General features: G+C 44.5%; 1 protein-coding gene across 3 annotated transcripts in view; it reads right to left on the bottom strand.

The window, feature by feature from the left end:
• Ptprm (protein tyrosine phosphatase receptor type M) overlaps nucleotides 1–17,630 on the bottom strand; it is a 694,512-nt gene that overhangs the window by 246,201 nt on the left and 430,681 nt on the right. For 2 of the 3 annotated variants that reach the window (XM_075956537.1, XM_075956538.1), the window contains exons 10-12: nucleotides 7,810–8,083; nucleotides 6,798–6,834; nucleotides 229–303 (exon numbers count right to left, since the gene is read on the bottom strand). In XM_075956537.1, coding sequence (XP_075812652.1) covers nucleotides 229–303; nucleotides 6,798–6,834; nucleotides 7,810–8,083 — 386 coding nt within the window. The remainder of the gene's footprint in view (nucleotides 1–228; nucleotides 304–6,797; nucleotides 6,835–7,809; nucleotides 8,084–17,630) is intronic. The other variant, XM_075956536.1, reaches the window with a different exon arrangement.

The following is a 17,630-nucleotide window of genomic DNA, read 5'->3' as shown; positions in this document are numbered from 1 at the left end:
AGGGGGGTCAGACTTAATGCAGTGGGGTTGACTTAATGCATGGGTATTAATGTGCACACAGAAGAGGCCAAGCATGTCACTTAAGTTAATGCGAGCAAAGGTCTGCACCAAGGGTCTAGAACATTCTAAACAGGCCTTAAGCAGAGGAGGAGATGTAGAGGGGAAACGAAGCTGAGAAAAATGAGCAGGAAATGGGCAAGATGACTCATCTATACTTGAACATCTGACCTGTTAGTTGGCCGTCGCCTGCAGCAGGGGCGATGCGAATGTAAGGTGTTGTAAGCTGAGTCACGATTATCGCGGCTAAGGCAAAGGAGGATTCCCAGGTCAGCATGCATGAGGGAGAAAAAAGCCAGACTGAAGCTAGGCTAGCAAGAAGAATTCCCATCAGTACAGAAAACCATCTCAACTTTGTTCCGAAAACAGCAGAAAAGGAAAGAAAGAAAGAAAAAAATAAAACCACACACACACACGCACACATACAACAAATTTTTCATCTTCTGAATTCTCTTCTCTTAAGGCGTGCAGCCGGCTTAAGTGATGCTGTTGGAAGCTTTGCCTGAGACCCTGGGTAGATCAAGGAACAGAAAATGAAGTAAAGCCCCACCCTCTGACCCAAAATGTGCCTTCTGCACTGAACTGAAGGTTGACAGTGAACCCAGTCCAAACTGACCGTGGTGAGAGGTCCCTGCTAACTCTTAAATTTTATTTGACCCCTTAAAACTATGTGGTGATGTCACAGTGCTCCTCTCTCCCCATAACCACCTTTGCATAGAAAACCATATTCTTTCACTAAACACATTTTTATGTGATTTCTCTGATAACTAAGTTTCATGTAGCTTTCTATGAGGAACCTTTTTTTAATACCCTGTCACAAAAAGAATAAAAAAAAACCTGTCTCAAGGATAAACTAGAAGCTCCAGCTCCTTGCCTTTTCTGTCACTGTGATAGCTAACATGTGCCCAAAGGAATAGTTAAGGGTTTGGAAGTGGACCACGGTGGCCTCTTGGTGTGCCTACACAGCTCGGCAGTTGTTTTTAAACAGTTAACATTTATGACACAGAGATATTGGAAAAAATAGGAAATTAAAACGTCAGTCGTAACATGATACAGCTGGAAAATGATGCAAAGAAAAAATATTGGAAAATTAAGACTAGGCTTGCATGAAAGATTACTCATTTACACGGAGCAGCCTGGGTACTATTAAAAATGTGACAGCGAATAAGGGAAATAGATCATGCGCCATCTGCAGACAATTAAAGCCCAAACTGCTGCCGTAGAGTATTTCCAGCCATCCCCTGTACCACTCAAGTGACGCTGCTCCTTACAGCTAGCTGACTATCATGACCGAGGTGGGAAGGGCCCGGCAGCGGATCTCACACTGCCAGTGAGTATGTTCTAGCTGCACCCGCCGGGATGAACAACACATGACCAAGACCATTTTCCAGGCCTGACCCATTCAGCAACTTTGAATGTAGCTGGAGGAAGTTTCACATTCTAAAATGCTGTTTCTGGGAGGCTTACAGCAACTCTGGGACCAGTGCTGGGTTCTAGGTTTACTTAGAGGAACATCTGAACTGCTGTATGTTTGTTAAAAGATAATTTTTAGAGAAAAACAGAATGCTTATCAAATATCACAAAGTGACTCCTATGAACCTAACAGACTCAGAGGTAGCTATGAACAGCAGACCTTCATAATCCAAGACGGATTCAAACTACAACCTGACACAGAGCCCATTATGGAAAATGCACATCATGAGCATCGGGGGCATCGCTCTGGTCTGTTTTCTGATCTGGTGGCTGTGCTTATGTTTCCTGGGTTAGTTCAATAAATGCCCTCGACCGCTGTCTGTAGGCCCACCTCTGGCTTTTACAAGTTTTGTCAGAAAACAGCCAAATTCAATTATTGTCCACTAAGGCCGAGACTACTCATGACGGAGAAGCCACATTCTACAAAACCTGAAAAGATATGTATTCTTGATGACTTAGCTTCTTAATAATGAATCTTTTAATTTATCGTCAGGGCTGGAGATTAACTCAGAATCTAGCATGTGCAAAGAACAGTCTTCTGCTGTTGAGTGATAGTTTCGGCCTACAATCTGTCTTATCTGGCCTTGGATACTCAACGTTTTCTGACCCCACTTTAACAGGCCAGTGAGGTTAATTTCTAAAACAGATAAATTCGGAAAAATTAAGCCAGAAATTTCAATTCAATCCTCTAAGGAAAAATACTAGTGATTATTGCGGGCTCTTGCTCGAGGTGCGGCTGTACACATGAACAAAGAAACGACGTGGGCGTGGGTCTCTGCAATGCCACTGGGGTTTCACGCAAAGTGACCCGGAGTTTGCTGAATTGCTCTTCCCACAGTATTTCCTGTGACTCAGGAGGAATGAGGTTGGGGTGTGAGGAATCTGGGACCCACGGGACTATTTATCTTCTCATCTTTTTAGAACCTTCCAGGGGTGAAGACAGTCCTGGGTTTATATTATGAAGACAATTTTAGATCAAGAGAAGAAAAATACTTCTCCACAAAATGCTGAATGCCGCAAGTGCTAAATCCATAGCCTGAGCCCGAACAATGGTGGATTAGCACAAGCAAGTGCCCTGCTCCATCCTTTGTTTGCTCCTGAATTGAATGTGAGTAATTAAAAGGAATCTTAATTAGCTTTACATCTCAACAGACATTCTTCTGGGCTCTTTTCTCCCGCACACTTCCAATTCTGTAGCATGACGGCCTAGGAAGGACGGCATTTCTTTGAACAAAAGAATGAAAAGAAAAACAGCATTGGAGAAACTTCTCCAACAGTCTAGTGATTTTTTTTTAAAAAAAATAAAAATAAAACACTCACATTTGTGAATACAGTTGGAAATTGTATCAGAACAATAGAAATCCTTCAGTTTTCTCAAGGTCTCCTGGCAAAACATGCTGTCACTGAATGCAAATCCAGGTCAAACAAAATGCCAAACTTACAAACAGCCAGCGAGGCACTCCCCCAGAGAACAGTCACCTTAAAAACGGAATCTCAGAATAATAATTTGTTCTCCTCATGTCTGAAGGTGACAGCCTGACTTCCTAGTTGTGCGGGAAAGATTTTAGTGTGTGTGTGCATGTCACATGGCTTTGATTCCTAGCTGCCCTGTTGGCTAGGGAAGGCACTACAAGGAGAGGAGAAAGTTAACATGTATGATCTTCCCCACGCACCAAAGCCCAACTCCTCACAAATTTCCAAACTCTTACCAACTCAAAATCCTCACAAATTGAAATATATATATATGTCTTTGTGTCTCGATGTCAAAGCTCACAGGTTACTCTATAAGTAACACACAGAAGGTATGACAGAATTCATACAATAAGTAGAAGATATCAAAGCTCCAATGACGGTATCATCAAAGAGAGACATAATTACATTCCGATAGGGAATGTCTTATCTTATGGAAGATTAATATAGACAGCTTAAGCTGGACGTTGCATCAATTAGAATGAACGTGCCTCATTTAACTCACAAGAACAATTTATTCCTAAGACAGACTTTGAGTTTTAAATGTACTTTGTCAGACCTGCTCATCCATAGAGCCTTCTAAAGTCACAAGGGAAGGTTACTATCCTAAGAATTATGATTTCTCTAAAGGATCTTAAAATATATAAAGTTAAAGAAAGCACATACACTGTAATTGTTCAGATGTGGACCAAATGAGATTCGAAACAACTGAACGAATAAAAATTTGAATGTGATTTGTAAAAACATAGTAAACATTGGGAGCTGTAAAAATAGCTACAGGCTCTCCCGTCACCCCATGGTACAGATTGGTACTGGCAGAGTTAGATGCAAATGTGCAGAGCCTAATTTGTGGCACCTTCTTCTAATTCAATAGAGGAGCGTGTGTAGTGCATTCGCCTGCAATCCACAATCACACTGAAGTCATACCAACACAACTCTTCTCTGGACCCACAAATTAAAGGAAGAGGCATAAAAATATGGGCAACCCATCCAAAGAGGGGCATCAGTGGCAACCCACCTTAGCTCTTGTTTTTCCCGTGTCTGATTTTTATAGGTCTTTATATTCATGATGATGAATGTCAAAATACATCCTTAGAACATGATTAAAATAATCACAACATTAAATTTATAAATAGTATGAAGTCTAGTCTTAAACGACACCCTCTTATTCAAAATTACAAACTAGCTCTTTGGGGAAACAAATCCACCTCCGGGCCTCCTCTGTGGTTTCCTGGGGGCGTGACGTCACTCACACTCACAAGGTCACTGAGGAAGGCAGTGTGTACCTGAGGCTCAGCCACGCCACCACACCATCAGCCATGTGTGGCAAAGCACGCTTGCATGGTGAGAACTCTTAAATTTCAAACATCTTCATTCCATGACACTGGAGTTATCAGATCCACCCATTCTTTGGTTCTGACCTAACAGTTTAGACGGAACCCTGGGCTACAAAGGGATGTTTTAGTGTAAAGAAGGGAAACGTTTCTCGTCGTGAAAGAGCCGGCTCATCTGTTTGTGTCCTGAAAGGGAGGTGCTGAAGCCATGCATGCAGGCCCTGACGTGGCATAAAACCATGCCATGTGCCTTGAGGGAGCCTGTTTCGGGAGGTGTGTACGGGACTGTGTTTTTGGGAGACAGAAGTGACAATGTCAGATGGAATATTGAACTGGGTTTCTCCTTTCCCCCCAAAGACGTTATTTGGTGCTGTGTAAATGTTTGCAAACGACTCAGAAAATATGAGGGGGGTATTTAGCCAATTAGGCCATCTGACTGCCTAATCGCCCTTTGGTGAATTGAAAAAACGAATTAGGATATTGATGAGATTTAGCCAATGGGAGAGAATGATCCAAATCACCATTCAATTCAATCCACCGTGAAAACAGCTAACTTGCCAGGTTTCCGTATTCACTAGGATTCTGTTTATGTAATTGTTTAATGATGTAAATGAACAGGGTGGCAGACATCTTAAAGCGCTCACATTAGATTGGGCAGTGACTCATTTCTGATAAAGAGAAGGTCGGATGATTCCATTTATCAAAGGACCATCCATCCATCCCTTCTCTGCGGGGTGCGGCACTAGCAGCGACAGGGAAAGAGATCTGGGGGCAGGGGCTCTAGAAGCCTGGGGTCAACCCTTGATACAGATCGTGAGATGCATGATCCTGGTTAGTCGGCTCACAGCCGAGCCCGCACACAATACTTGAGAAGAGGGTGCCCCGTTCCCTGCTTGCAACAATGAAGAGGAAAAGGGTGAGAAGGCATATTCAAGGGGCTTGTGTAATGTGCGGCTGTGACAGGACACACAAGGCACGACAGACTGCCACCTGAGATGGATGGACTTTTCCAGAACGTAAGGCTAAGTGGCATGTCATAATACAGTACTCCAGAGGACTCCTCTAGAGCAGGGGCTGCTGTGCACCTTAGACCTGAGGGTATGGTGGGTGCCTGGTCCAAGGGCTTTGTGATACTGTGGTAACTATTAGCTGATAGCATATGGCAGTTGATAGGATAGACTAAAAACCATAATTTAATTTACTACTTATCTATTAGAGTGTCAGTCAGGTAAGACATAAAAATGTCTCTGAAACTCTCTATAAACAGACGGGACTAGACACCACAAACCCCTGTGAATAAACAAACTACCAAGGAGCTGAGCATGTCACCAAGACCTTCTCACATGATGTGCAACCAGGAAGCCTTTGCTAACTCTATACTGGAAAGGCTATGGGTATTCATAATATAAGAAGGCATGAGGGGTAGGGAAATTTTCAGGACCATCTTAGCACATTCGAACTGTCTCCTAAAGTATTATGGTACTTTCAGTCAAAGAACTCATCCACTGTGACCTGATTAAATCTCAAGTCACAGACCCAATGGTATCCTCTTCTCTCTGAGTCTAATGAAATCATCAAAGCCTCTTTATCGCCCTCCTGGTTCCCCTGGTGGTCTGGAGAGTGTGCTTCATGGCAAGTGTTAATGCATAAGGCTTCAAGTGAGTAGAGCGTTCGTATGCCTCCGAGTGCTTTCCCAGACGCTTCTGTACAGGACGGCTGAACCCTGAGGCTGCTGAGCCACTGCTACCCAAGTGCCAGCTCACATATCTGTGCATTCTTTGGGGAGCCTAACTACGAGGAATGTGCGGTGGTGAGGATCCCTAGCCACGATAACTGCTCACACTTGAACCAGGCCCAAGAACCAGAAAGAGCCACTGTAATGTCCCCTGGATCCTGAGTTCATCAGCGAAAACAGCCCAGGCTGTACAACAACATTCCAGTCACATCACTAAAAGTGGAAGGCACGGCAGGAGCCGCAGCCTGTGCCTGAAGCCCCAGCTACTTGGGAGGGTCACCTGAGCCCAGGTGTCTGGATCTAGTCTGGACATTGGGGTGATGACTCATCCAAAAAAATGGGTGTGTATGTATGTAGTATTTTACTTTTTTACATGTGAAGATTCACTGCATATATGTCTACCAGTTATTATATGCTTACGTTTAACACATGAATACTGATGTCATAGAAAATAATTAATATCCTTAAAATAACTTTTATAAAGATAGCCACTGAAAACTGCTCGGGCTCTAGCAGTGTGACTGATTTTGAAACGGATCTCCATGAAGCAGTATCAGCTACCATAGGATCCTAGTGCCCACATACATGCATGTATGTGCACACTCAATATACATACATAAACTAATTTCAGTGAAGTTCTTAATATATTTTCAGATGTTTTCAAACACAGCATAAAATCAACTTCAGGAACACACAAACACATAGAGTATCTCAGAGTTTTAACCTACCTTTTGTGGCCACTCGGACACAGTCAATTTTGGTTTCCTGTATCAAATGAAAAATGAGAAATTATTATCCAGATTGTGTTTAGATCAAGGGGAACGTAGTTCTAGGGAGTTAACTCTAACAAGGAGAGAGCCCACTGTTTCCAGTGTGGCTTTTTCTCAGAGAGACACGCCCATGAGGCTCGCCCAGATATACCTTCTGCTACCAGGACGGAGGCAGCAGACATTTCTGGGCCACAAAGAGAGAAGCGATGCTTTCGATCTCTGTCCTGGTGGCCCGTGATTCCTCCAGCCCTGTCCCTGCCCCCATGCAACTGTCACTGGGGAAGAATCTGCACCCTAGATGCTCCTGCCTCACACTGCACAGGTCAGTGGCTATGACACGTGGACCTAAGCCGTGAAGCAGAGCAGGTGAGGCAGAAGCTAACAGCGCTTCCTTTCACGTCAGCTGTGCGGTCTCCTCTGCACCCTAGGTTGGTCTGAACAGGAAAAACAGGCAATTTCAGGATTGACTCAATAATAGCTTTTTGCTTTTTCTTTACTTCCATCCCATCTTTCTAGGGCTCTTTTCTCTCAGAGGAAAAGAAGACGTCTGATTTAGTCAGCTGCAGGATGCATGCCATCTTGGGGCTGAGGCAATGGGCCAGAATATGCTTCAAAGACAGATGCTCTGGACCTCACAAAATTTGAAATGAGCTGAATGTATGTGTTGTAGCTACACCATCACCGGGCAAACTAGTCAGCTAAGCAGAATGACTAGCCAACTTTCGGTGAGGAGAGAACTGGAAAACAGTGATTATCGTGTTGACAACACGCTTTTAAACCACCACCAAAAACCACATATACGCAGTTCTTTCCATAAGTTTCTCTTGATAAAAAAAAATATAAAAAACGTTTCCAACTGAAGCACACAAAACCATGGCTAAATTTTGTTTTCACTGTGGTCTCATTTAACCCCTGCTTACATGAACACCATCAAGAAAGAGCCTAATCCACAGACATCTCCCACACTTACCCCATTGGCTCTACTAGCAGCTTGGTAATAAATTCTGTAGCTTTTATGGGGGAGGAGGGGGGTGTTCCAGTAGCCATTGTAGGTCCTGTTGTCACCAATGGTAAAGGGCTGTGCGGCTTGGAGACTGTCTGCGGGAAACTCGGCCGCGAAGTAGTACTGCGAGTTCAGTAGGGAGGCGTTCTGGAAGTGAATGGGCACTGGGTAGCACTTCAAGATCTCTGTTGTCTTCTTGGCCCTCCGAGGACGCTCCTCCTCCACAACTATTTGATAGACACTAGAAAAAGCAGAAGAGAAGGAGCCTCAGTTCATGGTCACTGAACTGGTCTACTCTGTCTTCAATCGCCAGGAATTTGGACACATTGGGGACAAAGAGCACAGTGGACCTGGTGGCTTGGACACAGTGGCTCTTGCTCAGTGCTCTTCCTGAGCCATTCCTCATGCAAAATACCACAATGAATGAGCTGCTGTGTGTGGGTATGTGTGCATGCTTCTGGAGGCCAGAGGGCAACCTTGCTCATCATCCCTCATGAGGTGTTGAGACAGGGCCTCTCACTGGGACCTGTGGCTGAACGGTTGTTCCCCTCTCCCTGTCAGGAGCTGTTTCCTCCTAAAATCATTACAGGAACCATCACCCTGGGGAGTCTGCAGATCTGTCAGGAGCCGTTTCCTCCTAGGATTATTGCAGGAACCATCACCCTGGGGAGTCTGCAGAGAACCCCACACCCCTAATTGTGTTAGGAATCATTCTATTGACAGAGCCTACCCCACACCCAAATTGGCTGTTAATGGAGAGCTATCTGTTAGCGGAACCTGCCCCCACATTCCAAACTGTCTAGAGAACTAGGTGTGTCATCTCCTAGTTGTGACTTCCTGGCCTACGTGACCTGACCGAAAGTAACCTCCTGGCCTACGTGACCAACGTGAACCACGTGACCAACGTAAACTATGCGGCAAGAGTCCAGGCCCCTGTGCCCACCCCCCAACTCCTTATCCTATATAAGCTGTACCCCATCTCTAATAAACGGAGGCTTTGACAAGAACCCCCCCCCCCCCCCCCGCTTAGCCTCCTTCTTCTCTCCTAGCCGATTTATCTCCAGATAGTGCCTCTCCGTGACCCTGGAATAACTGACTGCAGGGTGGGTAACAACCCCTAGACTAAGTAACCCACCCAAAGGCGGTTTACATCTCCCCAGCATGGCTATTACAAGTGCACATCACCACTGAGCGTTTTACAAGGTAGCTCGGCACTGGATGCAGGCCTTCCTGCATATGGAGCAAGGACTTTACAGACTTCACACACACACACACCCCCACCGCCAAAATCACACACTTATTGAGAGTAACAAAACTAAAAACTTTAAAAATTCACTGGACAGTCTCCACTGTCATTTTCTCACGTGGAACTGAAGATCTGTTTGCGCTGAACTAATTCAGCTTACCCGATAAATGAAATGATATTATCCGCAGGTTTGCAAAGGGAAAAGCAACATAGTATTCCCCTGAATTAGACTGTATGAAACACACGGGAAGTTTTAACAAGTCACAAAACACAAGGTGATGTGATCAAGACTGGTGACCATCTTCCTTCCCATCTGTTCTCACACCCTGTGCCCTTGGTGGAAAGAGAAGTCGATAGGAGAAGGCGACAAGGGATCAGAACTCCCAAAGCTGAGGCTGCGCAATTAAAGTAATTTCTAAGAGAAGGCATAAACCACGCCGTCTGAACCACGTGCAGAGCAGATGCGAATGAGAGTCTCTGACCCCTTGCACCAGGGCACCCCCAGAAAAGCCTTCAAACTTCAGGAGAACGGGAAGGCCTGGAAATAATGGAGTTTTGAGAAATTAAAGTATTTGCATTCTCCAGAATGATGGGCACATGAAGCAGTTTTATAGGGGAAAAATATCTCTTCTTGAGAAAAATGAGAGGGAGGGACAAAGACAGAGAAGGAGGGAAGGGGAAGAGAGAGAGAAAGAGGGGGGAAGGGAGGGAGAGAGGGAGAGAAAGAGGGGGGGAAGGGAGGGAAAGAGGGGGGAAGGGAGGAAGAGAGGGAGAAAAGGGAGAGAAAGAGAGAGGGGAAAGGGAGGGAGAGAGGGAGAAAGAAGGAGAGGGGAGAGAGGGGGGAGGGAGGAAGGGAGGGAGGGCTTTCAGAAACCAAATCAAGATTATATGAAAAACCTTCCAGGCAAAGAGACACATTGTTTTCTTATACTATTAGAAAGGCATGGTGATTCCTTCAAGTAATGAGCTAACCCATGAGGTTTTGAGAACAACGTATCGTGACTGTGGAGAGAATCATGGGAAGGATATGTCACCCTAGTTTCCTGGGGGCAGCCTCTGCTGGTTTCGCCTGGTCTGCATGCCTCCGAATCTGCAGTCAGCCAATCTGTCTACCTCTGGGAACACAACCACTTAACACACTCCGTTACAGTCATAAAACACATGCTGCCGTCAGCCCGCCGTTCTGTCTAACTAAAAATCAATTCTTTTAGGGCATCCAAGTGACGCTGTGGAGTCTGGTAGTCTCCAGGTTACAGCGCGATGATGAAGCAGATTCTTACCAGTGATGTAAAATAGATAAAAGGAGAAGGGCTGGGAGTCAACTCTTGCTCACATGAAAGACTTTCCACTGGGTCTTGTTAGGTACAAGGCACTACTAATTCTGGAAGATTGCCTGAATGATACAAGCAATAGTAAATGAAATAGTTATCAGGCCTCATGTCAAAACCAGGACACAGAGTGGAAAGCTAGAAGGCAACCTGTATTTCTCTCTTTCTCCTTGACTTTTTTCATCTATAAACATTTGCACACACCGATTTAAAACCTTATGTGAATGTTGACTTATCGGCACTTCTTTTGTTCAGAGGATTGCCTTGCTAATGACACATATAGCCAAGAGAATATGGCCGAAGGGATACAGTAGGTGTATTTCTCAACCGTTTCCCTTGGGAAGTCAACCGCAAGGGAGTAGGGTCAAGGAACTTGAATCTGGGGCTGACAGGACACATACGGGTGTTCTAGCCAACAGGAAATGTCATGGGGCACACTGTGTGAGATACCTCAAAGAGCTACATGGTTGGGCCTTCAGAAATGCGGGGTCCTGACAGACTCCGAGAAGGAGCTTCCCGGCCCACTCTTTGAAGACCCAACAGCGCAGCACAATGCAGTTGCTTATAGCTTCTAAATCTTTCAATGATCTGATCAGTATCAAATGGAGTGGGCATATCTGCTTGGTATGGTTTGCTTTCAGGGGCTTAGCTTCCTTCGCCCAACTGTAATTCCTACACATTATTAGTCTTTATTCTCAAAAGAGAGGAGATGTCTCAGGGTTTCTGTTGCTGCGATGAAACACCATGACCAAAAAGTAAGTTGGGGAGGGAAGGGTTTATTTGGCTTACACTTCAGTATTGCTGTTCTTCACTGAAGGAAGTCATGACATGAACTCAAATAGGGCAGGATCCTGGCATCAGGAGCTGATGCAGAGGCATGGCGGATGTGTGTGTGTGTGTGTGTCGGGGGGTGGGGGTGGGGTGCTACGTACTGGCTTGCTTCCCATGGCTTGCTCACTCCATCTTCTTAAAGTACTCAGGACCAGCAGCCCAGGTATGGCACCACCCACCATGGGCTGGGCTCTCCCCTGTTGATCATTAAATGAGAAAACACCTTGCAGCTAGCTGGATCTCACTGAGGAATATCCTCAGTTGAGGTTCCTTCCTCTGATGTCTCTAGCTTGTGTCAAGCTGAGGCACAAAACCAGTCAGTGCAGGAAAGGTGGACAGTAACATTTTTTTTAATACTCAAGCGTTACCTTTATTCTATTTTCTTACTAGTTGACTTGGTAAATGAAATTTTATTTTAACTGTGTATACAGGGGAAAGCATAACCCACTCAGGGTCTGGTAATGAATGATAGTTTCAGGAGACCACTGAAGGACTTGGAACATACACACACACACACACATACATACATACATACATATTTCAGATAAATCAGTCACATGCATTACTAAACTGCCCATCAAGTAACACAGTAGCCAGAGTGAAGGTTAAAGGTCAAAGTGAAGTACCTCACGTGGCAGATGGCAGCTGTGGAGGAGAGTTAACGCAGTGTGCTCTTTGATAAACAGCACTGAGAAAGTTTCTCCTTTTTCTTGAACTGCTTGAGGACTGAGAGAGTAAACTTGGCTAGACTTAATGCTTCCTCTCCTAGTATCTGAGACTTTAACTTAATTTGAGGGATTCTCATGCCTTTTGATGAGAATGGAAGGGTAAGTGGATTTCTAATGATCATTGCATACGTCTAAAAATGTTATCAACACGCAACAACTGCGTTCATAAAATGGGCAAGCCATCATAACGACTCGCTCCACAATGGGTCTCTCCACTCCACAGAACGGATTCTAGCACTGCCTTCCTTTAGAGTCAGTCGTTCCGGTTTATTTGTCACACGACACAGTGGCCAAGGTCTCCATTTAAAAGCCACCTCTGGAAGCATTCTATACAAGCTGCAGCAGAACCGCAAAGACACAGGTGAAGAAAAAGTTGCTGCTATCAGGTCACCTGATGTCTGATAGAGGACCTGCAGTTCAAGCTTTCCTGTCTCATTAATGTGTAGCAGGCTCAGAGGCCACATGCCAGTTTACCCAAATCATAATCATAGCAAGGTGTCGCTACAGCTGGCTCTCATCATCAGCTATAGGCCAAGAGATGCTTGCTGTCATTGCTCACTCGTCCTACCGGAGAGGTGCATGTGAACCAGCAGCATAATGCAGGATTTTCCCTTGCTCCTACAGACATGGTGGCTATACCAGCTGGCTTCTACTTTGGAAAACACAGTACCTGGAGGATGGTATGGGGATCCTTTCTCTTTTATCACGTCAAGGGATTTATCAGTGGTATTGCTATTAATTTTTTTTTTTAACTTCGATCCTCTCCTGCATCTGGATCTTACCACAAATGCCCTGTAGGGAGGCATTCTCCTGGACTTTGTCCTGACTTCAATACCAGGCTGCTGCCTCCTCATTTCTCTCTCACATGAAATCCCTTCTTACAAAAATTATTTATCGTTTGGGCATCTGTACCACAGAGCATGTGTGGAGGGCAGCAGGACACTTTTGAAGGCCGGTTCTACCATGTGGCATCAAACTCAGACCATGACATCTGGCAATAAGTATGGAGGATGTGATGGAGGAAGGTCATTGGCTAATAAAGAAACTGCCTTGGCCCATTTGATAGGCCAGCCTTTAGGTGGGTAGAGTAAACAGAACAGAATGCTGGGAGGAAGAGGAAGTGAGCTTAGACACCATTTCCTCTCCTCTCTGGGGCATGAAGCTCTGACCCAGGATGGACATAGATTAAGATCTTCCCTGCTAAGCCACCTCGTGGGCTACACAGATTATTAGAAATGGGCTAGTCCAGGTGTGAGAGTTAGCCGAGAAGAGGCTAGATATAATGGGCCAGGCAGTGTTTAAATGAATACAGTTTGTGTGTTGTTATTTTGGGGCATAAGCTAGTCAGGTGGCCAGGAGCCGGGCGGAACACAGCCTGCAGCTCCTACTACAGAGGAAGTTTCCCATCTGAGTAATCCGCAGAATTTCCCCTTTTATTGAGACAGGATCGTGTGTGTCTCAGGATGGCCTCAAATTCTCTATGAGGATGAGGTTGAAATATAAAAGCTATTATACGATGGTGATGGTGGGTGTGTGTGCGCAAACACACTGGCCATGGAGTGTGTGCATGTGTGTGGATCTAGAACAATTCTACGCACTCAGTTCTTGGCTTCCACTTTCATATGGATTCTAGGTATCTAATTCGGGTTTCCCGGCTTGCACGGTAAGCGCCTTTACCCACTGAGCCATCCTGGGGGTTCCTTTTGATTCTGCAAAGGCTACTTGTGAAAAGCAAGCAGAGTGCTCCTGACTTCGCATGTGTCTAAAAAAACTGGGTCCCGACTTCGCCTGACACAACCTGTTTGTCTGTACCTTTTCCTTAGCCTGGGTCAGGTCTGATACTTGGATATTGCTCTGCCTAACATGCAGGTCAAAAGTGTAGCTCATAAAAGAGGATCGCCATCACCTCTTCCTGGGGCTTATGACTAGACTGCTGTTTTTATCTGCTCTGACTCAGCTCCAGATTCACAAAAATATGCTTCAGTGAAGATTTGGAGTCATTGGTGCCTGTGGATCATTGCCTTCAAGTCTTAGAAGGTCCTGGGTGAAGATGGTCACTACTTATATCAACTTTTTTTTGTCTTAGAAGTGCATATTTTTGAAAGGATTATATAACCCAGAAGTGATTTCTAGGTTATGTGTGACAGTCAGATTACAGATATCTGAAGATACACTATACCCCAGACGTGATTCCTAGTGAGTAGAGTACACATTATTTGTGACTGATAGTTGGATCGCTGATATTTGAAGGCATTCTCTGCTTTACTTAACTTGGCTATTAACTTTATTTTTATTTATTTCTTGAATACCTAAAAGTGAAGAGAATAAGATATAACCAAGAGAAGAAAAGCTATGTGCACAGACGGGGCTGGCTAGATTTTGGATAACCCACAACTGAAGAGTCCAGGGCACTCAACTCTGCATCTGCCTCCTGGGCCATGGCTCATGCATTTTACTTCCCACCAGTGCCTTTTCCTACCTCATCAGTGCATGCTCTGTGTGGGTGCGGTCACTCGCTTGTAAATCCAACAAATACTGTTTAAGTGCCTCCTGTGTGCTAGCGCCGCCCTACTTTAACTCAGACAATGCAATTTATTATTCTGTCGCAGAGCAATCCTTAATGGCAGCAAGTTTCTTTTGTGTGGCACACACCTACATCTGCATGAATGAAAGATAATTCTTGGTTTTTTTTAGACAACAATTTAAAGGAGGTTAGATGAACGTCTGACAATTAACCAGCAATTTAATGGGCCTCTCTTTTAGTCAGCTGGCTAACTGACAACACATACCCTTTTCCACATACATCACACTCTCAACGGCTACCATCTACTCATCTCTAAAAATATTAAAGAAAGCGTTAAGTTGACCAGAGCAATTTCAAACCCCAAATGCCTTTTCATCCTTGGTCCGCAAGACACATTAGATTTGCAAGCAGCCAGGCTTCAAATCTATTTGCTCTTTAATAATTTAAGCACTCATAGGTCAAACAGCTCTTTTCTATTCCCCTTTATCAAAGTCCGTGTGCTAATGAAAAACAGCCAAGTCCTCTTGGCCACGAAACTGCCACATGCTACAGTCCCCTGATGGGAATTAACATGTCGTTAGTCCCCAGGTCAATGGTACCTTGGCCACGCTGTTATGTTTTCTATTTGTATGAATAACATCAAGTTACTTATCAATTTCATAAAAAAATCTTCCCATCCCTAATCATAATTTTGAATCTAGCATTGAAAATCTCACCGTTCAAATGGGTTATCTGAAAAAGATTAAAGACAGCAAATTCTCAAGGCCGGAAAGCCGATCAGAAGTTTCCAGGCTCAGCGTGCTGAATTAAAATTCTATTATTCTTTTAATGTATTACTCAGTTTCCTTTTGTTTATTAAAGTCACACCACCCCTAGCCCTACGCATTCTGGAATTCAAAAGTAACAAAGAAGCCCCCCGACATTATTTGCAATATTAACATATAAGCCACGGCGAAAAGGAACCTGCCGAGATGTGACATCACCACCTCAGAACTTACTGATGGAAAGAGACTTAATTTAAAATTTAATTTATGCCAGGCTTTTCTGTAAGAAAACTCTAAGGCCTTCACAGGAAGAAGAAATCTGCATTTAGATAGAAAATCACATGAAACAGAGCCCAGGAAGGAACACCCGAACAGAACATCTTTCGTCTGCATCCTTAAGCTTGAGGGTTCAAATGCGGTGCGCTGTTTTCTGCACTCCCCTAACTCTGAGGCCTTTCAGAGGAAGCGCACCATAGCCTTGAACTGGACTTCAGATTTTGACCCACCTCATCCCACAATTAAACACTTGGCTGTGAAGTCTGTGTTTCTTATTCGTTGATTCTATTTCTTGTAGCGTGAAACATTAGGGGGCTACCTGCCGTGAAAGACACATTAGGGGGTGACCTGATATGACACTTTAGGGGTGACCCAACTGTTCAATAGAAGCAGGGATCTAGACGACAGGAGTCAGAGAGAAGTCATGACCCTTTCAATGTGGCCTTGGCCAGTTACTTTAAAAAGGCACTTCTGATCACTTCAGAGACTTATTGATACCATTCTTGGGATGTCTAACAGTGATTCTGCCTTCATTTGCAGTGTGGGGCATAAAGCCCATATTCTGTATGAGTATAAAAAGGGAGGGGCTGGGGCAATGACCCAGTGGTCAAGAATTCGTGATGCTCTTGCAGAGAACCAGAGTTCAATTCCCAGCACCCACAGGGTTGGTTCTCAACCATCTCTAATTCCACTCCAGAAAACTCAAAACCCTTTTTTGACTTCTGTGGGCATTCACACACACACACACACACACACACACACACACACACACACACACACACACACAACTTTTTAAAACGGAGCAATTATATCAATGACTTTCTGAAGTCTAGTTTTTCATTATCCGTAAAACAAGCACATCACACATAATAAGTAAATAATGTAAGATTCAGGTTTGTTGTCTGCAACTTCAAAAATCTACATTCATCCCATTTTTTGTTGTTGTTCAGATATAACTTTCTCCTAAATTGAATAATGAACGAAATGCTCCCCCACACTCTGGTAAGATGTAGTGAGGGGTTTTAAAAGTGTTTCGCTAGTTTGAAAGGAGGGATTGGAATCAGAATGGAACCTGCTGTCACCATGACTAGGATTCCTTGGTTCTTTAAGCAGAATAGGCAGTAAAAATGATGTCTGGTGGGTAGTTTTTTTTTTTTTGTTTTTTTTGTTTTTATTGTCTGTTTATTTTTAAATTTTATCCTTTTTTTATCTCTTGTTTATTTTATTTTTATTTTTTTTTGTGTTTCATTTTTTTTAATTTATTTTTTTATTAAAGATTTCTGTCTCTTCCCCGCCATCGCCTCCCATTTCCCTCCCCCTCCCCCAATTAAGTCTCCCCCCAGCCCGAAAAGCAATCAGGGTTCCCTGTCCTGTGGGAAGTCCAAGGAACCCCCACCTCCATCCAGGTCTAGTAAGTTGAGCATCCAACCTGCCTAGGCTCCCACAAGGACATTGAGCTTATAATTAGTGATCCTAGAGAAGCTAAATAAGGAAAACCCAAAGAAAAACATATAGGCATCCTCCTGAATATTAACCTTCAGCAAGCGATGAAAGGAGACAGAGACTGAGACCCAAATTGGAGCACAGGACTGAAATCTCAAGGTCCAAATCAGGAGCAGAAGGAGAGAGAGCACGAGCATGGAGCTCAGGACCGCGAGGGGTGCACCCACACACTGAGACAATGGGGATGTTCTATTGGGAACTCACCAAGGCCAGCTGGCCTGGGTCGGGAAAAGCCTGGGATAAAACCGGACTCTCTGAACATAGCGGACAATGAGGACTACTGAGAACTCAAGAACAATGGCAATGGGTTTCTGATCCTACTGGTGGGTAGTTTTATGCAGACAGTGGACACTGAGAAGCACACAGGCCCTTGGGGTTCCATAATCTGTTAGCAATGCTAATTTCTCTTTGTCCTGCTGGGATCTTAAGGCTGGCCCCAGTTTGCTGTGGGGGATTTTCAGGCCTCCGCATGCATATTTTATGATCTCTCAGCCGTAACTCATGACGAGGGGTTTCCCTGGCATTAGTAAGTCACCAGTGCTCCGCGTGTGTGCTCACACGCTCATACACGCTTGTTCACGCAGCAGT

Source organism: Microtus pennsylvanicus, chromosome 22 (assembly GCF_037038515.1).
Source record: "Microtus pennsylvanicus isolate mMicPen1 chromosome 22, mMicPen1.hap1, whole genome shotgun sequence".
Classification (NCBI taxonomy): domain Eukaryota; kingdom Metazoa; phylum Chordata; class Mammalia; order Rodentia; family Cricetidae; genus Microtus; species Microtus pennsylvanicus.
The sequence above is the reverse complement of the archived record's forward strand: the minus strand, read 5'-3'. Positions and strand labels throughout refer to the sequence as shown.